General features: G+C 33.8%; 1 protein-coding gene and 2 pseudogenes across 3 annotated transcripts; 2 read left to right on the top strand and 1 right to left on the bottom strand.

Moving 5' to 3' along the window:
- The first annotated feature begins 624 nt into the window (after nt 1-624).
- On the top strand, nt 625-8,318 carry LOC134279492 (putative nuclease HARBI1; annotated as a pseudogene).
- On the bottom strand, nt 7,343-10,206 carry LOC134279493 (uncharacterized; annotated as a pseudogene).
- Nucleotides 10,207-11,624: 1,418 nt separating this feature from the next.
- LOC134279491 (inhibitor of nuclear factor kappa-B kinase subunit alpha-like) lies at nt 11,625-24,408 on the top strand. 3 transcript variants are annotated; one of them, XM_062761900.1, is made up of 20 exons: nt 11,625-11,836; nt 13,841-13,943; nt 14,253-14,468; nt 16,340-16,498; nt 16,764-16,853; nt 16,973-17,097; nt 17,524-17,631; nt 17,925-18,054; nt 18,257-18,448; nt 18,763-18,897; nt 19,257-19,348; nt 19,803-19,904; nt 20,001-20,053; nt 20,230-20,294; nt 20,393-20,514; nt 20,939-20,988; nt 21,172-21,274; nt 21,571-21,715; nt 21,906-22,030; nt 22,619-24,408. In XM_062761900.1, exons 2-20 carry the CDS (start codon nt 13,848-13,850, stop codon nt 22,716-22,718), a joined length of 2,208 nt encoding a protein of 735 aa, XP_062617884.1. In that variant the 5' UTR covers nt 11,625-11,836; nt 13,841-13,847; the 3' UTR covers nt 22,719-24,408. The 3 variants fall into 3 exon arrangements, with proteins under 3 accessions (XP_062617884.1, XP_062617885.1, XP_062617883.1); XM_062761901.1 differs by having other exon boundaries at nt 11,627-11,839; nt 13,843-13,943; XM_062761899.1 differs by having other exon boundaries at nt 11,628-11,735; nt 13,843-13,943.
- Nucleotides 24,409-26,214: the final 1,806 nt, after the last annotated feature.

Here is a 26,214-nt window from a genome sequence, read left to right as displayed (position 1 = left end):
AGGGCATTAAAAATCAATTTTTTCCATAATTTTTTCTCTAATTTTTAAACTTATATTGAAGACAGATATTTAAAAAGTCATAAGATTACAATTTTTATTTTATTTATGATGCTAATTTCTTCTTTTAAATGGCTCATTTTTTCAGTAAATTGAAGCATCCACAATTAAAATGACATACGTTGTAATTTCTTTAAGATGGTAAGCAACTTTTCTTCTTTCAAACTCTGTTTCATGGGTTTACATCATATCACAAATAGTTCTTATTTTGACTCCACTAAAACACTTTTAAACTTGTCTATAAAGATGATATATTCAGTGACAATCACAAGATGTTATTCCAAGGCATTATTGTATGTACCACGGTACATGTAATGGCTTTGGGATTGAGTATTTGGTTGAGTATTCAGTAATTAGTGTAAGGTCCTGTTTGGTCAATACCTTTCCTCAACTGTAAGTTATATTTGGTACCCAACACTGAAACCTACGAGTGGTTTAGTGAGTTTCAGTGAGGTATTCAAGGTGGAAAACTTCAAGGAGTGATGCAAGAGTATTATGGCGATTTACCGGAAGTAAGTTCTCCCAGTTGGTCAGAAGAACAGTGGCATGGTTAGCAGGAGGTCCTGGCTCCGGGGCCATAAAACTTAGCCAGCTCACTTTTGAGATCAAAATTCGAGACGGTCTAGGTTTTTGGTCTCAGTCTCACGTTAGGTGTGCCATAAAAATTTGCCGTCTCGGTCTCGGTCTCACTTTCTTGGTTTGGTCTCACTTTTGAGCTCAAAAAGTTAGACCACATAAAAGGTGTCTAACTTCATAATTTTTGGTCTCACTTCCAATATGGCGTCTTCGGCAGCGAGATTGAATATTTTCAACATCATTCAAAGGCAGAGAAAAGCTCCCCGTCCGCGTGTTTTCAGGGATAGAAGTAATCCATTAGAAGAATTGGAGCCGAATGAGATCTATGTGAAATACCGTTTTCGGCCTGCTACTATCATGTTCCTTGTGGAATTACTGTACAATGATCTTGTAAGACCAACGAAACGAAACTCCGCCCTGCCCCCTCTTTTACAAGTGCTGGTAGCCCTACGGTTCCTAGCCACTGGATCATTTTATAACCTCGTCGGTGAACCACTGGGAATCACCAAGTCTTCGACTGGAAGAGCCGCTCGCCGTGTGTGTTCCCTTCTTGCGAGTTTCGCACAGAGGTACATCAAATTCCCCGTAGATCTATCCACATTCAAGAGTAGATTTTATGATATTGCAGGTACGTGTATTTAACATCTTTGATATACAAACTATCATTTCACATTCAACGCGAAATTACTCTGTTTTATAATGAGGGCATATATGTTATAACGCACAATAAACTGAGTGTATTTCCCTTTAAATGAATAAAAAAACATGCAGCTCCATAATAAATGCTCTAACATAATAAAAAAAAAACACACATAAATCTTTATCTACCTTTCGTTCTTGATAAATATCGGCATACTCTAATTGGCCTAGCTGTTGTTTTCTTTCACACTCCATTGATAAAAGAATTACCACAAGGGAAACTAGTGCTAATTGTAACGGGGACCGTTACAGATGTTCCCCAAACGCTCCCCAACTCCCTTTTGGTGCCATATTCCCTGTAAGCTTCATTAAATAAGACAAACTATATGCATTTGAGATTTTAACGTTTACCCACAAGTGTACCAAGTTCATTCAAATTTGAGCATTGAACGTGTGCGCATGTAAATGCATGTGAGTAATGACCATATCATCTTGTCTACACAATCTTTATATTTTAATACACTAAATATTAAAGTATTTAATCCAAAATTATTAAAAAATATGCTCATTCAAGTGTATTTTTGATTTTACTCATTTCACGTGCAAGCTAGTGCATGCATAGCATGGAAACCATACCTTCTTGTAGAAGTTCATTACATCTATCTATGTTCTAAATCCCACCCCGTTTGGTTGAAAACCAAGGGAGTTATAGCTGTTTAAAGTTTCAGCCAATCAGATTGCAGCGCACGTACACGCACGTGTATGCATGTGCATGGTGACCATACCTTCTTATAGAAGTCCATTATATCTATTTATGTTCCAAATCCCATCCTGTTTGGTTGAAAACCAAGGGAGTTATAGCTATTTAAACTTTAAGCCAATCAGATTGCAGCGCACGTGCATGCATGTGTTTTCATGATAATTGTTATATATCATGTTGTAGGATATCATTATGCATGGCTATGTTCAAAATTTCAAAGGATTTCGTCAAAAAACAAGAAAGATATTGAGTGTTTAGTTTCAGCCAATCAGAGCGAAGCGCACGTGCATGCACGTGAGATCTTGCTATTTTGACCATGTCATATTGTCTATGCTACTAATATATCCTTACACTATGAGTTTCAAAGCATTTCATTTAAAAATATAAAAGTTACGGCTAATCTATTATTTTGGTCATTTCACACGTTGCACGTGCACGCTCTTGCAAGCACGTGCGCGCAAAATGACCTTGATTCCGCAAATCTACATAACATGCCTACTGACTCTAAAAAGGTTTTACCTTCATCGGACGAACAGTTTACAAGATCATTCCCGGACAAAAAAGTACCCAGGAAGAAGAAGAAAAATAACTAGTGCTAATTGTAACGGGAACCGTTACAGATGTTCCCCAAACGCTCCCCAACTCCCTTTTGGTGCCATATTCCCTGTAAGCCTTATTAAATAAGACAACATCTGTGCATTTTTAACTTTAACAACGTTTTACCAAAAGGATACCAATTATATTCAAATTTTAACATTGCACGCGTGCCCATGTGAATGCACGTGCGTAGTGATCATATAATCTTGTCTACACTTTCTATATATTTAAATATACTTTATATTAAAGCATTCAGTCCAAAAGTATTAAAAATCACTCATTCAAGTGTATTTTTAATTTCACTCATTCCAAATGCACGCACGTGCGTGCACGTGCATGATGACCATACCTTCTTGTTAGAGGCCCTTTTATCTATCTATGTTCTAAATCCCATCCTGTTTGGTTGAAAACCAAGGGAATTATAGCCATTTCAAGTTTCAGCCAATCAGATTGCAGCACACGTGCATCCACGTGATTTCAAGAATTTTTTTCTTAATCATATTGTAGAATATCCAAATGCATGACTTTGTTTTAAATTTCAAAGCATTTCATCAAAAATAAAAGGAGATATAGCCATTTAAAGTTTCAGCCAATCAGATTGTAGCACACGTGCATGCGCGTGATTTCTTGAAATTTTTTATATATCATATTGCAGGATGTCTTGATGCATGACTATGTTTTAAATTTCAAAGCATTTCGTCAAAAAACAAAGGAGATATAGCTATTTAAAGTTTCAGCCAATCAGATTGCAGCGCACGTGCATGCGCGTGATTTCATGAAATTTTTCCATATCATGTTGTAGAATATTCTAATTCATGACAATGTTAAAAATTTCAAAGCATTTCGTCGGAAAACAAAAGAGATATTGAGATTTTTGTTTCAGCCAATCAGAGCAAGGCGCACGTGCATGCGCGTGAGTTCGTGCTAATTTGACAGTGTCATACTATTAACACTATTAATATATCCTTATGTAATGAGTTTCAAAGCATTTCATCAAAAAATGTAAAAGTTATAGCTATATTAAGTATATCAGTCAATTCACTCATTTCACGCGCACGCACGTGCAGGCGTATGCGCGCAAAATGACCTTCGTTCCGCACACCTACACTACACACCTATTAACCCTAAAAAGGTTTTAGGTCAGTTGGGTGAACAGTTTCTGAGAACACTCGCGGACAAAAAAGTACCGGAGAACAAATAAGAAAAAAAAAATAATAATAATAATAATAAGAAACCGAGTAAAAACAATATGTTCCCAAACTCCGTTTGGGGAACATAATAATAATAACTAGTGCTAATTGTAACGGGAACCGTTACAGATGTTCCCCAAACGCTCCCCAACTCCCTTTTGGTGCCATATTCCCCGTAAGCCTTATAAAATAAAACAAAATCTGTGCATTTTTGACTTTAAAAACGTTTTCCATGAAGGATACCAATTATATTCAAATTTTAACATTGCACCCGTGCGCATGTGAATGCACGTGTGCAATGATCATATCATCTTGTCTACACTTTCTATATATTTAAATATACTATATATTAAAGCATCTAGTCCAAAACTATTAAAAAACACCAATTCAAGTGTATTTTTAGTTTCACTCGTTTCAAATGCACACACGTGCGTGCACGTGCATGATGACCATACCTTCTTGTAGGAGGGCCTTATATCTATCTAGATTCTAAATCCCATCCTGTTTGGTTAAAAAACAAGGGAGTTATAGCCATTTTCAGTTTCAGCGAATCAGATTGCAGCGCACGTGCATGCGCGTAATTTCTTGAAATTTGTTGTATATCAGAGTGCAGGATATCTTAATGTATGACTATGTTTTAAATTTCAAAGCATTTCGTCAAAAAACAAAGGAGATATAGCCATTTAAAGTTTCAGCCAATCAAATTGCAGCACACGTCCACGCGCATGATTTCTTGAAATTTTCTATACATCATATTGTATGATATTCTAATGCATGACTATGTTTTAAATTTCAAAGCATTTCGACAAAAAACAAAGGAGATTTAGCCATTGAAAGTTTCAGCCAATCAGATTAAAGCGCACATGCATGCACGTGTTTTCATGAAAATTTGTATATATCAAATTGTAGCATATCCTAAGGCAAGACTTTATTCAAAATTTCAAAGCATTTCGTCTAAAAACGTAAGAGATATTGAGATTTTTGTTTCAGCCAATCAGAGCGAAGCGCACGTGCATGCGCGTGAGTTCTTGCTAATTTGACATTGTCATATTATCTACACTATCAATATATCCTTATATAATGAGTTTCAAAACATTTCATTAAAAAATGTAAAAGTTGTGGCTATTTTAAGTATATCTGTCATTTCACTCATTTCACGCGCCCGCACGTGCAGGCGTATGCGCGCAAAATGACCTTCGTTCCGCACACCTACACTACACACCTATTAACCCTAAAAAGGTTTTAGCTCAGTTGGGTGAACAGTTTCTGAGAACACTCGCGGACAAAAAAAGTACCGGAGAAGAAATAAGAAAAAAAATAATAATAATAAGAAACAGAGTAAAAACAATATGTTCCCAAACTCCGTTTGGGGAACATAATAATAATAATAATAATAAGAAACAGAGTAAAAACAATATGTTCCCCAACTTCGTTTGGGGAACATAATAAATCTTGTAAAAAAAAAAATGAATAACCACTAGGGAAATAAATATTGTAAAAGGTGATTTTTTTCTCACACCAATTAAGCCTAGAAGATAAAATTTATATCGACATGTCATCGAATGCAAATTGCTGGATAAAGTTTTTGAATGATCATGATGATACATATGTATTTTCATCAACAACAAATTGATAACTTAAGGAAACCATCCCCGGCCTGTTGAGCACAAAAGTTAATAAAGAATAATAGACACCCCCCCCCTTTTCAGTAGATCTATGCATGTTACCAAAAAAGTTAATAAAAAATAATTTTGAAATTATATAACAATAGAGTACACAAAATTTAACCAAAAAAAGCAAGAAGGGTTGATGAAAAACGGAGTAACTGTTGCTATTCATTTATTCTGAGATTCTGAATGTTTTCACATACATCCGTATAATCATTTACGGATAGATTGTAATGTTAGGAGTGCTCTAGCTATTTTAGGGTAACTTTTTATAAGCCAAATATTAATTTTATTTTTAATTACGTATTAAACATGTTGAACTTTAAGATTTAAAAAAGAAAACTTTGTACTCTGGCCTCTCCTTTCCATCTAGTTGGAATTTCAAGAATCGCACTTCTAGCTTGTGTGCTGTTTTGAATTTTTCTTTTTCTTTTCTTTCCTTCTTTTCTTTTTTTTTTCTGGTCCCCATGTACCATGTAGTGCCGTTAAAAAACGTCAACGTGATTTTGAGAATTAACGAAAGTGATCTGTATTTGGTTCATAGGATTCCCAAATGTGGTTGGTTGTGTGGATGGCACTCAAATTAAGATAAAAGCTCCGAAGGAAAACGAGGCTGATTTTATAAACAGGAAAGGTTTCCATTCCCTAAATGTACAGGTATAATACAAGTAGGGTAATCTAAAACTTACATTTAAAATTTTCTTGTGTGGGTTTACATGTAAAATTTTAGGAAAAATTTAAATGTACACTTTTACGGAGATGTTAAGCATAGTTTCCTTCATCTCAAATCTCCATGAGCTTAGATATTCGCTTTTTTACGGAAATATATATGACATGGTACTAAAAATAATGCAGGTTGATGATTCCAGATTATCTATATTTTTTGAATGATGTCCTTATAACAATACGTGTCCTTGCATACGTAAGATGTAGTACTTCTTGTTTAATGTTTATAGCTGTGGCCCTTTGTAAATTTCACGAAGAATTTGTCCTTGGATACGCAAATGAATTCAAGAACTAATATTACCTAATACGATATTGCAGATGATATGTGGCCCCGATTTTTCAATCACAAACGTTGTGGCCAAATGACCTGGATCAGTCCATGATTCAAGAATTTTTAAAGAGTCTGCGTTATGCAGAGAATTTGAAAATGGTACGTTGTTATGACTTAATCAATTTCTCGTCGATTCTTGCCTGAAAATTGCAATTTCTTGTTATTTATAAATAATTTATTTTTCATGTTTCCTGTTTTGGAAAAAAAAAAATTTTGAAAATTTTAAAATACGTATGCTTCCGAATAGGTGTGTTTCAGTTCATCAAATCGATTCATGCACTCTAGTATAATTTAAAAAAAAGTAATGTAATGTCAAACATATATAATTTTAAATTTTTGTTGAAAATCAATTCAGCAAAAAAAGGTCTTTATTCAGCTTGATTTCATAAAAGAAATTCATTTAAATTTTCACTGCAGGACACATACAAGGAATACTTTTGGGAGATTCGGGGTATGCCCTCAAACCCTACCTTATGACGCCATACCTGAACCCATCTGAGATTCATATGCAACGGTTTAATACTGCCCACTGTAGGACAAGGGTGTTAATAGAACAGACATTTGGCATCATTAAGCGCAGGTTCTCATGTTTACATACTGAATTACGAGTATCACCCCAGAGGGCCTGTGTAGCCATCATTGCCTCTTGCGTCTTGCACAATATTGGCATTTTGCGTGGAGACATTTTGCCAAATGCGGACATCGACATTAATGATGAGTGGGATCAGGCGGAAGACTTGGGAGGCGATGGCAAAACTGTATGTGACCACATAGCCTTGAACTACTTCTGAGAGTGAGTATAATTCTCTCTGTTTTTCTAAAGCAAACAGTTAAAAAGGAATTCAAGCGCTTATAACAATAAACAAATGACAAATACTGAGAGTGATTAATATGGAAATCTATTAAAACACAAGAATGAATTAACATACTATATATCCAATAAGACGTGAAATCTAGGCCTACTACAGGTGTATATTTAATAAAACTATTATTGCTCCTCAAAAGTCCTCACACATGTAAAGGCTCAGTAAGCAGAAAGTTCATTACAATATCTCTTACCATATCTGAGAATCTGCATTCCAGTCAATCTACAAAAACGTGACCAATTAAGATTTTTCTATGTCGGTTAAAAATATACCGTTCCAATATATCTTGACTATAGATTTTATGATCGACTTCAACTCTAAAATCTCAGCATACACAGTCACATGGTTTTGTAAATATTTACCTATACATGTATATATAAGCAGTTAAAGTTTCGATAAGAAAATAATGTAATGTTGAAAAACTAATTCAATTTCAAATCTTCATATCGCTTCATATATTTACAATTTCAATATGGAATTCTCAGCCGTAAAAGAGTCCCAAACAGATTGCGATGAATAATTTTTTTCATGTTTTATATCTTTAATTGGTCCATTTATCGTAGAATGACTGATTCACAGTTCAGTAAACTGTGAAAGTGATAGGCAATTGGAGGGCATCAGAGAATTTTTTTTCATTTCAATCAACTCAATTTCGGACGAGACTTTTTTCATTTTTAGTTTGATGTATTCTATTTGTAATTTAACCTTTTCTTTTTCAGTACATAACACCTCTACGTGTATGTCATTAACGTTATTTTTTCTTTTTCTGGATGGATCTTTAGGTGTCTCTGTCTGGAAAGCATTAGACTGTGCTGTGCTTGAAGGTCCGGGTTGTTCTTCAATGTTCTCTTCTGGATTGGACACTGACTGTTGTTCTAAATTTTACATAACGAAATTTTTCGGTATTACATATTATGAAAAATAAACTGGATATGTATATGTAAATAAATTCATAATGTCAATGTATTATTAGCTTACTTGGCAAAATTTATACAAATACATTTTTATTTATTTTTCATTTAATTTTTGTTTACCTGAATGACGTGAAGTTGATGCGCTTTGTGTTGAAGTTTCTAATCCTCCCTCAATACCCTCCAGGGAGGGTCTTCCGGCTAGGAGGGAGAGCACAGCCTCATCTATAGGGGAGGGAGAAGGGGGCTTTGGACCTCCACCTGTCACGGGATACTTCCCCTGACTATTTAGTTTTTTAGCTGCAAAAATGGCAATTATTTATTACAATAAAGTCGAGTATATTTTAATGCTAAACGGTCTTGATAATTACTGAAATATAGCCACAGGTAAGTTTATTTAAAAATTAATATATCTTTCTTCGTTTAGGTGTGTAGCATACCGGTATATGCCAAAATATATGATCTTTTTTCAGACTATAAAGAAATAATGATTACCTCGTTGCTTCATGTTTGACCATTGTTTTTTCACTTGTTTCACGGTTCTTCTCTTAGTGGTCCCTTTTCTAAATGAGTACGATAAAATCTTCATCACATCATAGAATAAATATTTATGAAATTTGCATTCATACATTATCTCTTTATGAAAATATGCATGTAATGTCATATAGACGGGGGGGGGGGGGGGGGGGGGGGGGGGGGGGCAAAATGAAGAGTACCCTGCCTGGTGCCTTAGAGTCAAAGCGAGTTGTCTCTCTTTTACTTTATATAAATAGAACGGTGAATGATATAGATGTCATGATGATGTAATTTATGTAGCTTGTATATTTTAATAACTTTTTTAAAGATTTATTCTCTCACATGTAAATGAAATTAAATTTTATTTCAAAATAACAAATATGACCTATGACCTAAAGAAGACGCCTTTTGATTTTGAGGTCAAAAGGTTTAATAAATGCTAAACTTGTCACTGTGTTTTGTTTAATTCCTCGCAAATTCAAGTTTTCCGATGGTTCTCGATTAGGATAGGAGAAGCCCCAGTTTCAAATCATGCATACTGGATTTTTTCTCTCCATTTTCCCCTAATTACTGAATGATAGTATTTAGCATATGAAACGAAGTTATGGCGTACATATACAAACTTCATCATTGAATCATAATTTCAGTGTGATAAATATTTTTAAGATGAGTAAGTATCTCCTCTAAAATAATTATTATAATTTCATTTTTCTTTAACTTTTATATCTTTTCTCAGTATTCATGTTTTCAAAAATGTATTAAAATGTTGGGGGGGGGGGGGGGTTTAAGAGGAATATGTTAGAGAAAAACACCTATCCGAATTTATATTTAAAAAAAACAAGCAGCAATGGAGAATACACATATCATGCATTTACAGTATATTTAAAACATTTTTAACCCACCCCCTAAAAGTGACAACGCACACTATACATATATATAATAACGGGTTAAAATATGGCCTTAACTTTTTTCATAAATAGTTCTTTTTTTTCTGAGTTCTACCCCCCCCCCCCCTTTTTCTTCAATTCTCGTTTCGCTAACATTGATCAAGTAAATAGAATATCCCTCATTTTTAAAAATTTGCTGATTGCATATATAATATTAAGTAAGATTTTGTTTATTCCTAATAAAATTTTAAAGAAAGTTTTTATACTTACGCATTGACAATTGCAGTTATATATATCTTCCCAAGCGCGATTTTTCTCTGCTTTGCCGCACTGGGCACCTTTAAACTTGGAGTCTAAAACATCAACCCGCCGACTTGCTTCCTCGTATAATATTTCTTTTTCTAGCTTACTCCAGTATGGTTCGTTAACGTTTTTTTCCTCATTATTTTTTGTTAAAAGAAATTCGATATCTTTATCTGCCATGTTTCTTTACCTGCGTCTTTGATGAAAGTTGATGACGTCAGTGACGTCAATTATTAAAAATGACGTAACAATTAACATATAGTAAGCATAAAGAACAAAAACAGTCTTTATTTTGAATTTTATTTTAATACGTTTTAATATTGCGCAATACCTAGTGGGCGTGGCACTGTCACGTGTAAACAATATCCCACAATGCACTTGGTATCCTACTCAGTTTTGGTCTCACTTTCTGTCTCGAGTTAGAAAATTTAAAATGAGCTCAATCTCCCTTTATGGCACACTAAAAGTGAGACGGTCTAAGTTTAGCCCGGAATCTGAGATTTTTAGGTTGAGCTCAAAAGTGAGCTGGCTAAGTTTTATGGCCCCGGAGCCTGGTTTCAAGTCCCAATTAACTGGCAGTCAGTTATTTTCTTTACCATTACACTATTGTATCAACTTTACTGTATCTTATTCTATGTGAAATGGTTTGAGCCGTGGATATCGGCCTAGATATCTCAGTCGGTAGAGCATCTGAATAGTGATGCAGGGGTCCCAGGTTCAATTCCCAGTCCAGTCATACATTTTCTCCTTTCCTGTTACAAATTTGGTACCGACTTGACCACTCCTGGAAGTGCAGGTGAAAGTCCTGCAAGGGGCTAATAAGAACTTTGGTTGTGTTTGTAAGGACGAACACCATTTAAGGAGAAAGGAATGCAATGGTTTGAGCTGTGAATATTGGCTTGGATAGCTTAGGTGGTAGAGCACCTGACTAGTGATGCTCATGCTCATGCAGGCGTACCGGGTTCGATTCCTGGTAAGTCCAACCATACATTTTCTCCTTTCCTGTTATATATGTTCAATTATCAGTTAATTTAAAGTGTATCAATTTTTCTTGAAAAATACTTGAATTGTACTGTATACTTACAGAGAGAGAGAGAGAGAAAAGGGAATAATTTTTGTCCAGTTACATTATGCCTGACAAATGTCACCTGTAACTGTACACATTGTAAACACTAGATCTGTGGATGACATCTATATTTATCAAAAGTGTAACACGTTATACTTTGAATGCTTTCAAAATATATTCCAAATTTAAAACTCTTACTTACCCAAACCTATGTTTATCTCACCATCCACTTTCAGTTTTGTTGAAGGTTTTCTCTCGTTTGGGGGAATCCTATTTCGGAAATCCTCTAGTCAATATAAGGGGTGACTAATAAAAGTAAGACACCTGTTAAACAGCTGTAAACGCTTTTGCATTTTATATTAGGCGAGTAAAAAAAATTAAATCTACACTCTTTTTGTAATCATCAAAATAAATCTCATTTAAATAATAAACCTTTCAAATATTTTTTTAATTTTTTAACAGACAATAGACAATTCAAAATATTTTTTCTATACCTAACAGGAATTAGCATAACCTGGATATTCTCCGGATATTGCCAGAGTATTCCGAAGTGACATAGTTTGCGAAGTACACAAAACTGACGAAGTATATCGTCTATTCCAAGATACAGTGCTACGAAGAAACCATGAATGAATGATTGCATGTAACTGGATAAGTTGAGTGTTAACACAATTTTTCAGGAACTGTCACTCGTGGATTTTGGATGGTGTCTTCTTATGACATGAGTCATCATTGACCTAGTTTTTGGTAAACATTTCACCAGTGTTCATGTCTCACAATTCTGTTTACTAGCTAAGCCTACAAATGATGAGATTTCTTTTATTCTTATATATTTTTAAGCATTAACTCAAACTGAAATGTAATTTACCGTGCTCTTGCTAGATGATACAAGGGATTTGCTATTTCAGACTGTTGATCTGAATGTTGCAACGGTTTTTTTCTTCAAAACATTTTCCCCTCCTGGCTCCAGAAATATTTCATTGATCAATCTTTGTTTCTGCTTATTTGTCACATTTTCAACTTCTTTAGTACTTATTTTTCAAATAACCTGGCATTAAGAATTCTGGATGAATTGAATAATCAAGAAAAAGTAAAAGGAGGATGTCTAAATTGATAATGTTCTTTAATTCTCAAAAACCAGTGGTCCAGGAAAAAACTGGAAATCACTTTTTATTCACAAGAATTTTATTTTCCTGTAATTATGTAAGACTGTCTGCTCCCAAAAATTTTATTCTCATGTACGTTTGTAATTTATAAAAGATTATAAATAACAGAAACCACAGCTTGCGAAAATTTTGTCTCGCTAATAAAAACTTCATAATTTACTTGTGAAATTAAGGTGTCATGAAAATATAGTACTCTACAGTGCTCTGACAAGTGCCAGCAGCCCAGAATCCTGACATAGTGTTCCGGTATATTCAAGTTTGTTCATTTTTGAATCATGAACCATAAGCATAGGATGGAGTCACAAATGGAAATCATCAAATTTTTATGGGAATATATGTAAGACTTAAAAGTGTGATGGTGATGCTAAAGTCCGATGGTCTCGCCAAACCCTGATGGTCTTCGCCAAACCCCGATGACTCGCTGTCTTTACGGATGCCAAAGTTCGATGGTCACGCCAAAGTCCGATGGCTAGAATCCTATGAGACACACATCGCACTAAAGTGCGATGGTCTGCTATGCCAAAGTCTGATGGTGCGGAGGAAGGATCAATGTTTATGATGTCAGAAAAGTCCGACGTCATGCCATTCTCCTGCATTCAAAATCCATTGAATCAGTATTCGTCTCTTGTATACAATTTTACTGATTTTGCTTATTGTTTTCACCTGGCCAGTAGAGGCATTAATTATAGGGTTAGTCCTCGCACATCACTCCACTGATAAGGGTTAGTTCTTGAACACTATTGAATTGATAATGTGTTTCTTCAAGCCCACCCGAGAGATTTTATGGTTAGCCTATAGTCCTCGACTTATTTGGATTAGTCTAAAACCCATCCAAGATATTCAGGTTATAGTTACAAAGCATTACGCATTTTTCGACTGATTAGGGTTAGTTTCACACCTATATCCAAAAGATGAGGGTTAATCTTTTGCATTTAATATTTATATGTATTTGTATTTATTTTAAACAGTCGGGCCTTGGCATGGTGAGGCATCACATTTTTGCGCAGTAGTACTATTATAACATCATAAACGTTAATTTTTTTCCGCACCATTGGACTTTGGCATGTCAAACCATCGCGGTTTGGCGCATACCTTTGGACTTTGGCGTGACCATCGGACTTTGGAGTCCTACATATATAAGTAAGAATAAAAATTAATCTCAAGAAAGGAGAGTGGATCATGTCAATTCATATTGCTTTGCAAGAAATAGCATTCTTGGATATTGAGGATTTGAGTTTATTTAAATCACCCACCTCCCCCTTTCAAGGTTGGGAGATCAAATTGAAAATCAAAATTTTACATAGAAATTTTTACTGATTTTTTTTTGGTGAAAATCTCAAGAATTTTAGCCATGATTGGACATAGTTGACTTTCAAAACTCTAATAGATCTGCGCATGGGAATCTCCTCCTCTTGAAAAGTATGGCACTTGAATTGCTACTATGCATTATCCAACTGGTTCTTTTTTTTTTTTTTTAAATACTGTTATACCTTACAGGAAAAATCTTCAGAATAACACGAATCATTACATTGAAAAATTCTTCAATAATTGCTTATATACATGCATACCTGTATTTCTCTTCAGGTGACATGGCTAGCAGTCAGCCAGTGAAGAAAGGAGAATGGTTGGAGGAGAAGGTACTGGGCTCAGGTGGCTTTGGTCAAGTTGTTCTCTGGAAACATGAGGTAAGCCATCCCCCAAAAAATTATATGATTATATATATACTGTATACAGGGAAATTTTCACCCCCTTTTTATTTTAGCCCCTTTCGCCCTCCCCTTTTTTGGGCGAATTTTAAATGGGCGAAATTCAAAGAATACAGTAAAATTTCTCAAACAAAACTTTGATTGTGTGGATTTAAAATGGGGCAAACTTGTTTGTAAGTGTGAAAGGGCAAATATAACATGGGACGAAAATAGCCCTGTATACAGTATTGTAAGCTAGGATTATTACCTAGGATATCTTTAATCTGAATCAATGTAAATATCTGGCAGAGTAACACAGAATACATAGCCCTGAAGAAATGTCGGATACAGAGTGAAATGAGCCGGAAGCACAAGGAACGCTGGACCCTGGAGGTGGACATCATGAGGCGACTGAACCACCCTAACGTCATAGCAGGCAAAGAGGTCCCATCGGAACTGAACGTCAGTGTGGGGGAGCTACCACTTCTAGCCATGGAGTACTGCTCAGGCGGAGATCTACGGAAGGTATCAACAAACTTACTCTATATCAAGTTTCTGAATTCCTTGAAATTTAGATTAGGGACATTGAAATTAAGTTTCACTGTGTTCAATTATATTTTTTTATGCCTATTAATGTGGAAACCATGTATCAAATTCAGTGTTTTTCTTTAATATTCTACCTGCAATGCAAATTTAAAAATCCATTCTCATAGAAAAATGGCAAGCTTTAGAGATATTTAAATTTCTGTAAGAAAACAGAATTTTTGAAATACATAAAAATTCGTATGTGTGATTACCAGGGCAAATGGTGTGTAACTTTGCAGGAAAATATATATAACCCCGTATTTGCCCTCGCAAGTGGGTAGATTTAAAACTAGGCAAATTCAAAGAAAAAACATTATCTCTATCATGGGTAAATTATAAATGGGGCAATATTGTTTGCAGATGTGAAAGGACAAAAATTAGATGGGGCAAAAATAACCCTGTATATACAGTAGAACTCGGTTATAGCGAAGTCCTGGGGACCTGTAAATTTAATTCGCAATATCCGTTATTCGTTATATCCGTATTACGAATTTCTATAACCATCAATCTGATTAAAATCAGATCCTTTGATCCGCTCACATAAATCGCTACACAAGGATCTGAAGAAACCCCATTCAGGGTCATCTCCTGGTGACCTTTGAATTATCCAATCAAATGTTCACTTTGGAGAATTGGAAAGTATCTTGGAATTCAGATACAGAGGGGAAAGGCCCAATGATACACAATTGGAAAAATCGTGACCTAGTTTCTGTAGCCTGTCAAGAGAAGGACCACACTCTTTTCTGTACAGTAGTATAATAAGTACTTGCTTTTGTCTTGTTTTATAGCTCTTTGTTTTGTACAAAATGATAAGATCTTCTCCGCTGCTACTTTCACTTCTATATTCGTTTTCCCGAATGTCGCTTCAGTACGATCTCTCTGATTTGTCAAAATTTTCATGAATATTTTTATGAGAAAGGTCACCAGGAGATGACCCTGAATGGGGTTTCTTCAGATCCTTGTGTAGCGATCTATGTGAGCGGATCAAAGGATCTGATTTTAATCAGATTGGGCCAAGCTTAAAATATTCTTTGTTTGCAGTTGCCGACCTATAATTTATAGACTGGGTAGGTAGGTAGGCATTCCTTTTTTTTTTTTTTTTTTGAGAAAAAATTGTTTTTAATTTTTCTTACTAGATAACAAATAACTGAGTTTTTTAATAGGCCTACTAAACATGAATAAGCTCCACTCTTGTTATAAACCACTGATTAATAGAAACATCAAAAATTGAAATTGAAACAGTTTCAACATCCTGAAAAATTGGGGAAAAAATTAATATTACAAAATCGCTAAAAAAAATTTGGGTCGGTGCATTTTTAGTGGGTCGGTCGGCAACTGCAAACAATCAAATTTTTATTTTAGGCCTTGTATAACCATTATATAGAATTCGCACTATGCATGTTTTCCTTCAAGAATTACTACCAACTATGTTAGTGAAGCAAATATTACAAAACATATCTTCGATAACTAAGGTTTTCTTATGCATTGAATTTTATATACAAATGCTAAAAGGAAATATAGTAAGTTCAATTTATCAATTTTTTAAAATCTTTGAAAGTTCATTATAAAAGATTTAAATACATTATATTTAACCTCAACGGGACTCAAAATCAGTTCGCTATATCCGTAAATTCGTTATATCAGAGTTCGTTATAACCGTAAAATTTTACAAAGATTTGTGAAGAATTTTGCCGGGGACCCAGAAAAACTTTGCTATATCCGTGAATTCGGGATGCTATATCCATGTTCGTACTAAACAAGTTTTACTGTAGTAGTTTTAACTTTGAACATTGAATCTTTTTTGTTGGTAGGTTTTGAACAAGCCATTTAATGGTGTAGGACTGAAGCAGTATGACATCCGATGTCTTGTCAAAGACGTGGCCTCAGCAGTAGAGTACCTACACAGCAAAAGAATCATACACAGGGACTTAAAGCCAGAGAATATTGTGTTACACCCCACAGAAGAAAGGGTAGGAATTTGTCACTCTCCGCTATTGTTTCTAAACCTTTCTGTATGGGGAAAATATTAATACAGTCAAACCTTGTTGTCTTGTACTCTAAGTTAATTTTGTAAAAAAAAAAAAAGTTTAAATTTTATTATATACTGTAAATCTCTGATTATTAAATAAAATCAAATATGTACATGATTCATTAAAAACGAAAATTCTGAAAATTCTTTTTACGGTGGTAAAAAGCTTAGAATATAAGAATATTCTGTATGTTATGTTATTTCAGGTTGTATATAAGGTTATAGACTTAGGTTATGCCAAAGAATTGGACCAAAACAGTATGTGCACATCTTTTGTTGGAACTATGCAATATCTTGTAAGTAAAAAAGAAACTGAAGTTGTCTAATTAATAATTAGCAGTGTTCAAAAGTAACTTTTGATTTAATTGGCACCTTGCACAATGCACTTGTAAATAACACTGTTCCCCTTTGCCAGGCCCCCGAGCTTTTTGCCAGTCAGAAGTACACATGTACTGTGGACTACTGGTCACTGGGTACCTTGGTATTTGAGTGTATCACGGGATTCCGTCCGTTCTTGCCACAGGCTCCACCTGTCACATGGTACGTTTTACCCCCAACTGTTATATCTCTCTCCTGTCACACAACTGACTACTGTGGAACCGTTTTAATTGTTTGGGGGGGAGGGGTTCAATGTTTGTGGGCAAGCAAAATTTTGCTGGCTTGTGGAGTCGTAGTTTCATTGGTTTGCCGGTACTTGTTTTTATGGTAAATTCAATGAAACAAACTATCTACAAAATAAACGGGGATGTTAATTCAAGGGTTATGAAGACCCACAAAATCCACAAACATTGGTCCCCCATGAACGAAGATGATTTCACATTAGCTCCTCTTGTCACATGAATAAGCTTCACCATTTACATGGATATGGTAAACTGCACTTGTCACATATCCATCCTTTCTTATAGCTGACATATACATGTACAAATGAAGTGTAAATGTGGCATTAGTTTAATGGTTATTTTCTAGGCATGAAGAAGTACGCCAGAAGTCACCAGATGACATCACTGTGTATTATGACTCGGGCGGAGAAGTGAAATCCTCTAAGAAAATCGTTACACCAACGCATCTGTGCAGGTACATTTTAAAGTTAAATTTCTACACTGCTTTGAATTACACTATACAACCATGTCATTTACCACCATGTTTTGATTATGTATCTCTTCAACAAGAATATTTGGCACAAACATGAAATAAATTTTACCATGTTTTTCAATGCATAATGAAATTCATAACTACTTGCAGACATTGGCACTCTAATGCAAATTATCCTGGTTCCATGATTCATGAACTGTTGATGTAAAGGAAACATCTTGTAAACTTTGCAAAATAAATAGACATTTATAGCAATATCATATTTTATTCTTCAGGAGTATGCAGGCTTACTTTGAACAGTGGTTGAGTCTCATGCTGAGATGGGACCCTAAATCTCGGGGAGGGGGACTCATTGAAGGAAGGCCACAGTGTTTTAAAGTCCTGAACACAGTGCTGAATGTCAAGGTAAGCCCCCCTCCCCTCAACTAGCCCTGTTTAATTGTAGATGAATCTGTCTGTGAATTCAAGTATTTTCTTTTTATTTCCATTTGATGAATGATGTTAGGTTTAATCAGTAAAGATAAATTCCTGAAAAAAAAAGCAAAGAAAAAAGTCAAAAGCTAGGAACTGTATGTAACAAATGAGTATCTCTAATTTGATATTGTAGATAGTCCAAGTCTTATTTGTGCCAAATAATCAACTTCTTTCATATCCACTGGTGGAAAACTACTCTATGCAAGATCTACAGCAAAAAATTGAAGAAGAAACAGGGGTCAAAGTTCAGGATCAAGACATTCTATTGGCTGGTGGGGCGTCACCTGACCCTAATCTTGGTGCTCATCAGTGCTGGACAGCTCCTGTATGTTATGTAATTTTTTCTACACACTGTGAATTATCTTAAAATACTTTAGTTTCCTAATTATAGGTGAGGAATAAATTGTCGTATGATTTTGCGAGAAGCAGAACTCACAAAATAAAATTACTCTCTTAAATTTTTATGGCAATAAAAACCATGCAAAATATCTTGATCAACCCTCATCTTACAAACTATTGCTCTCGCAATCTGACATCTGAAAGCCATTTTGTGTTAATACATGTAAGTGCTCTTGAAAATGATGATTCTACAGTGCCAGTATAATTTAGAATTTAAAAATGATATTTTCTATAAATCAGGCAGAAGAAGACTGGGTGGTGTTTCTGTTCATCAAGGGAGATAATCAGGGAGGCGAGGGAAGCAGGAGGAATAAGCCTCTACCCACTAATGTACAGGGAATATTCAAGGAGCACACAACAGTTCTTCCATATCCAGTATGTATTTAAAAATTTGGTAATGTACAAGGTAAAAATAATTTTTCTCCATATCTTTTACCTCCTGTACTGTACTTTGAAAAAATACTGATAATAGACCATTTATGTTTAGTTGAACTTTGTTATGTTGAATACAAATGAATTTCAGTTCCAACCATTGTGTTCTAATCCTAGTTTTCTCAAATCCTTGGATAATTCCAAGTTTAATATAGGTCCCATCAAGTTTGATGATTGTCTGTAAATGATATTTGTCAAATTTCAGGGTAACCAGTGGATGTATTTTTATTCCAGAAAAGTTCAGTTATTTTACCATACTTTTACTTTGTGACAAAATATTGCCATTATGATAAATTGTACAGGAGCAGAAGCGAGCGTGGGCAGAGTGTGTATATTTCTGTGGTCAGCAGGTGGTGGATTTCAGAAGACTAAACCTAGGTCAAAGGGCAGCTATGTAAGCTTCACTAGGGGGTGGTTTAAGGGAAATAATGTATACAGGGTTATTTTCGCCCTGTGTTATTTTTGCCCCTTTACACGCTTACAAATTGGCCCATTTTAAATCACCCAGTCCCTGTTCAGTTTGAGAATTTCTACTGTTTTTTTTTTCAATTCGCCCATTTTAAATTCAACCACTTGTGATATGGGCAAAAGGGGCAAAAATAAAACAGGGGCGAAAAATTCCCTGTATACAGTAACTCAGTGCTGAAATAAAGCTGAATATTATGATATAAAGAGGTGCCAAAAAAGAGCCCCCAAAAGGGCAGATTATCATTAAAAATGCAAGTCATTTGTAACATGAAAGTCATTAATTAAACCATAAATTGAAACGCTTAGAGAACAAACCAAGATGTCAGAATCATTTTTGATTTGCTTAAAGGGTTATGACTTTACTTTTTCTGTACATTTAGGTTGAGCTTACTAAGAACAAATAACAGTTTTTCAAAACTGGAGAAGAATATGGTCAGTAGTTATGAACAACTCATGTCCAAAATTGAATACTTCAAGGAGTGGTGAGTGTTATAGTTCCAAAGGTATTTTTCTTTTGCTTGAAAATTCTTCTAAATTCATTGATGATTTAAATGTGTCTTAAAATTGTTTCTTTTCAGTTTGCAACATGACTTAGATTTGTATGACATTCAAAGTGGGGAACAAGGAATTAGTAAGTTTTGTTCACATTGAAATGAAATTGGTGAATAGAAAACACCCTCTCTTTCTCTTTACTTTGAAGACATTTCATGTTGATTTTAAGATATAGGATCAACCCACTGTAATTAAGCCAAAATGTTTGGATAGAAATGCAAAGCACTTAGACATACTGAATGATTCTCCTTACAGTTGCAGAAAAAGTTGTTGCCAAATGGAAGAAAATAGGGGAGGAGATTGAAATATACAGAGATTTGGTAGTTATGCTGCTCCTAACTTTTTCCCTCTCTCTTTTTTTTTTTTGATTAGGTTTTTTCTTAATTTGCGAATAATGCACTGACTACATTTTTTTCAGAAACACAATGTTGACAAACTACATCAGCAATCTTTAGCACTGCAGACCAAGATCTTGGAATTACAGAAAAGTCCATTTGCCAGAACCAAACAACATGAAGTGTTGGAGAGTCTTGAAAATTTGTAAGTTTATATTGTAGAATAGGTTATCAAAATTGAACCATTACTGATATTATTCAGACTGCATAATCAGTCATTTTCACTTGTATTCAAGCTGCATGGACTCAAGCCTACTAAACTAAAAATGATGAAGCATGCTTAAGCACTCTTCTTGATCAGAGCATAAATGATATAAAACTTAACCCGCATTAAAAAAAATGTACAAGAAAATACTGAGCAAAATACATGTATCAAGTTTACAGAGTAAGATATTTTGGATGGAGGGAATCAGTCTTTGCCATAATTGTATTTTACTTTGACCATCAAATTGTTATGATGCATGTACCTTTACAATGTCAGTACTAGTGTCACATGTTATCTTAGTGTGCAGAAATCAGGATTTATAGTATTTTGATTCTCACTTAATATTTATCACTTTGTCATTTAGATCTAAGAAATCCAGTGATTTATACCAAGAGTTGAGGCAAGCAGGCAAAGGTTGGTTAGAAAAATTATTTTTAAAAAACTATAATTACAAACATGCAGAGACATACTGGTACATGTATCTCATATCTTAAAATCATTATTTTATTTTGATAGAAATGTAAAAAAAAACATTTGCAATCATTGAATCAGAAGTATGATTGAATTTTTCGAAGAAATAAACTCATTTACTTGTAGCTGGACGTGAGCAATTCAAGGATCACAAGCCCATGGTACAATTAGTTCTGAAATGTATCCTCAATCGAGATCAGAGTCTACAGGACCTCTATACACATCTGGGGTATGTATCATTGAGTTGCATTATGTCCAGAATGTTAAATGTATAGTAGGCATTTTTGTACCTGCATGTGAACAAATTGAATTCCTGTGGCTTAGATCTTTTTGTTTTTCTTGTTTCCACAACCAGCCTTTTATTTTCCTATTATATAAACTCAAGGTATTGTAGATATGTATGCTCTCAAGGTGTTGTAGATATGTATGCTCTTTATACTGATATATGAAACATATAATACCACTTTGTAGCTCACATGAGCCAAATGCTGTATTTTTAAACTCTTTCTTTCATATTTTATGTAGGAAAATCTGTGCCTGCAAACATGAACTGTTCCAGTTATTACCCAGCATTCAGCAGTGCTGTAAACAGATCACAGATGCCAAAAACAAACTGTTACAGTCACAGAAACAGAGACAATCTGATATCTGGAGTCTTCTCAGATTAGCTGTATGTGTATTTGCTTACACATTTTATTTTCTATCAAGTGCCTCAAAGCAAAACTTAGTTTCAACCTTGCAGATACAAAATGTAGCTATTTTATATGTAAAAGCTGTGTTGCCATTTTTATGAGAACAGCAACTCTGTTCCAGAAATCTTGCAAGGAGTTGTCCATTCTTCACTTTTTTTCTTTTGACAGACTGAGAATGGATTGAACCATCAAGACAAGAGTAGCGGCCATGCCAGCATGTTGATTTCTATGTATGGAGGGGCGTCTCTTGACTCCATGAAGGCATGTGATGAAAACAGAGAAACTGTACAAATGTAAGCATTTACAGTAAAAAAACATTTATAGAGAACATGCTTATAATGACTCATTCCCTGTTACTTTAAAATATATATCATAAACTTAATGAATGTAATGAATTATGGTTATAACGAAGTAAAATTGTCCATCTCTGGCACTGTTATAAGCGTGTTCTACTGTATTCAGTATCTTAAGTATAACACATACATGGCCAAACTGTCTGAAAAATGTGAAAGTGTTTGAAATTACAGAGTTGAAATTCAAATTTTAAAACAAGGTTGAATCACATTGACATATACAGTTCCTTGGTATTCAACATCTTTAAACTGATCATTAAGAAGTATCTTGTGAGCTATTTCATATTGCTGATGAGCATGGTTAGTATTTAACATATTGGCAGTATGTTTAAAATACAGTCAAACATTGTTATCACAAAAATTGACTGGACCAAAACTTTAATTCAGAGATTCCAAAAAATCAAGATAAAAAAAAAGAAAAAAGAAAACATGATTGTGATTGCCAGTTCACTTTGACATATTCTTGGTATTTAAGATTTCAGTGATTGGGATAATGGAATTCAACTGTTCTGATGTTAATTTTTGTAGGTGTGACGATATGATAAAGAGTTTAATAGATGAACAAGAGGAACATTTGTCGATGATGGACTGGAGCTTTCTGCCACCAATGAAACCCAAGGAACCATGACACTTCAAAAATTTGTCAGGCATATAGTCTAATAATGTCTTGGAGAGGAAATTAAAACTTCCACCAACGAAAGCTCTTCTCTCAAGTCCTTCAAAATCAGGATAAGATTTTTTACTACCAGTATTTTAGAATGAATATCTTAAGCAGCATTCGTAACAAAAAAAAATCCTACCACTGGTTTGATCTTGGGTTAAACCGTTCATTTATTAAATAAGATTTTTTTCTATTAATGTGTTATTTATAATTTTATTACATTTCAACCTGTAACTGCCATGATTTATTTGACTTGAATAGGGAAAGACATTTAGTACAGTTAGTGACTTGAAAGAAGGAAAGAAATATAATGGTCTAGTAACTTGAATCATTCCTATTAGATTTGAACTGCAACATTTCAGACATCAGGCTTAAATACTCATATCCTGTTATTCTTGTTAAATGTATAGGTACAAATATAACTATCCAAAAATTAAATGCATTGAATCTAGGACACATTCCTTAGTAATTTTAGTGAAATTAATTCTGTGGTACATACACATGTAGATAGCAAGTATTAAGAAGTATTAAAGGTTGCTGCTTGCCACAAAGATACCGCAGTAATCATTTTATCAGTTTTTGCTAAAAGCATGCAAATATATATTTAATTTTCTTGTTTTGAATATCTGTTGTAAAACAGGCTTGTTAATAAGTGTACCCAGGTATATGTAGTTAAGTTTTCCATTTGTTTGATAGGACTTAAAAAAACTGTCTTGAAATTGTTTACAGAATTTATTAATTTATAGAATATTTTATTTTTATGGCATTGTTTATTTTCTTAATAAGGAAGATTTTTGAGAGTTTATTTTTATTTCTTTCACACATATTTGGACTCCAAAAATTTTTTGTTATAAAACCACACAATTTGGCTAAAAACCACCTTTCTTCTGCATGCAATTAACATTAGTTAGCAAGTTTTGAAGAAGATGAAAAAATCATTCAATACATGCTCATGTGAACTGTATCTTTGATGATTGGGGGAAGGGGGAGGGGAAAATCTCAAACTGAAAAAAAGTGAAAGAAAATGATACATACATGCATATATATGAGGATTTAAAATGGCAAAATTTGCAAAGTTAAACTGTAGATAAATGGCAATGAAATTAGATTTTGTTTTACATGATGTTTTAGAGTATATTATAATGTAGGGCAGCTAAGTCTTTTTTTTTCTTCATGTGTTCTTTCTATGCATAAATGTCTGATTAATAGGAAAATCTACTGGGTTTTCATTTTTATTTATGACAAATTTGACAATATAATAATGAGAAAAACCATCAAAAATGGCATTGTACATAGCTGTTGAAAATAAGTTACCAATTATCTATTTATACAGTGTACTTTAAATTATATATTTTTATCTTAAAATATGGATGTACCATAATTAATTTGTATTTAAAATGCATACTGCTTAGTACATGTATAATAGAGCAAGTCAGTAAATTAACACAAAATCAGAATGAATCACTTTTCTCATTAATCAAGTTCTTCATAGGTTTGCTACATAACAAAGATGATCTTACAGTATTAATTTGAGGTGTAATGGTAGCTGATTTTTCCTTCTTTAAGGATAAAAAAGAAAGGATTTTTTCAGGTACCCTTAAACTTGATTGTTCATTTGTTAAAGAGTAAGAGATATGTAAGTATAAATAAACATGGATATTTAATATGAGTTTTGAATATGTATTAAGTAGTGTAAACCATACAAGTTGAATTATTCCTATGAATTACCAGGATAATGTATTGTTAATATAGAATAAGCTAAAAGAGTAGTATGTTGTTGAATATTCATGCAGTATTGTTCACCCCCAACAAATAACATTTTCACATATACAGTGTAAAAAGTTTTTGTGAGAATTCAAGTTTCTGTTTTTTATGTGCATATTTTTTTTTTCATTTTGAATCAATTGTATTTCAAATGTGTCTGAAAAACTTTTCTCTATATCTTAGTTGGAGAAATTTTGATGGCATCTTTTTTTTTTAATAATCTATTTACCTAAGCTAAAGCTCTAATGAGCTATTGTGATCAAAATTTGTCGGTTGTATATCAGGATATTAACTTTTGAACACATCTTTATAACCACTAGACCAATCAAAAATAAAACTTAGCACTGAATGTGCATCCTTGGGTGAAGCAATCTAATTATGGGTGAAGGGGATTTGTGTTTGTTAAATTAAAGGGGCATGGTCACAATATCATAGGCCAAAATTTCTTCTTTTTTTTTATTGTTTATTAAGCTGAACAAGTATTTTTAATGGCAAGCCAAAATTTTAGTGTAAGGTGATGTAAACAAAGTTTATGCCATGTTTTTGTGTACATTATGTATAAAATAAAATGTTTAATATGTTATGTATAAAATCATTACGAAATTCATGAATGCAAGGAACAAATTCCTGTTAAAGCTTAATATTGTATCCATATAATGTGTGGATTCAAGTTAGGTTATGTCATGAACCCTCGAGTTTGGCCAGAATATGTGGTAAAACTTTTTTCTTGTGAATTAAAAGGGGGGTGCTAGTTAAGAAGAGAAACAAGAGTTTACTCAGGTGAGCGCTGTAGCCCATGGACTTCTAATTAAAAGGTATTTGCACCAAGAAAGCAAGTTTCATTGCTGAAATATACAGCATTACTTTTTTTATATGTGTGTTTTCTAGTCTATATTTTTAGTTATTAGTTTAGATTGCAATAGGCATTTTCTAAAGGCTTTAATTACATAGCAGATGTATAAATGTTTATATATCATGTAAATATTAATTTAATAATTGAAATATAGTTCAGATTATTATGTAAATATTTATTAATTTTATTACATGTGTATTGCAACATTGTTATTGAAATACAGTTAAAGTTATGCTGTTTATAAAAAAATTGTATAAATTAAAAATTTGCAATAAATTCTCTAAATAATATATATGTTCTCCAGTTATTGAAAATCAGGGTAAATACTGATGTGGTGTCCTTTAGTCCATTCATCTATTAGGCTTCAAGTTATATCTTTTTCCTATCTGCAACTCCTCCTACATCAGTGAATATTAAATGGAATGTATATATGTCATGCCATTCATCTTTGCTAGCGAAGGGTTTTTAATCCACTCTGCTCTCTGGAGTGGAGTAGACCGAAAATGCTTTGCTAGCAAAGATGAGTGCCATTGTGATCTTCAATTTTATATTTCGATGACACATTTGGAGTTTCCCATAAAAAAATGTGAACTCTACCATTCTTTCCATCATATTGGAGAAACCCATCTCTTTACTGCAATTCCTCCTACACCACTAAATAAAACTTAGCGAGACATTCCCAAAATGGGTACATGTATTACATACATATAGTGTTATCATGCACCTATTTACTCTTTTGATCAGACAGGTTCTGGTTTTTTCCTATGACAAAACATGGACTTTTAATGGCCATTTAAAGCTTTTAGGATAGCTGGGTTATCATTTTGTGGACTCACTGCTCACAGT

This window comes from Saccostrea cucullata, unplaced genomic scaffold (genome assembly GCF_032062105.1).
Source record: "Saccostrea cucullata isolate Sc308-1 unplaced genomic scaffold, CSIRO_AGI_Scuc_v1 ctg97, whole genome shotgun sequence".
Lineage (NCBI taxonomy): Eukaryota > Metazoa > Mollusca > Bivalvia > Ostreida > Ostreidae > Saccostrea > Saccostrea cuccullata.
The sequence above is the reverse complement of the archived record's forward strand: the minus strand, read 5'-3'. Positions and strand labels throughout refer to the sequence as shown.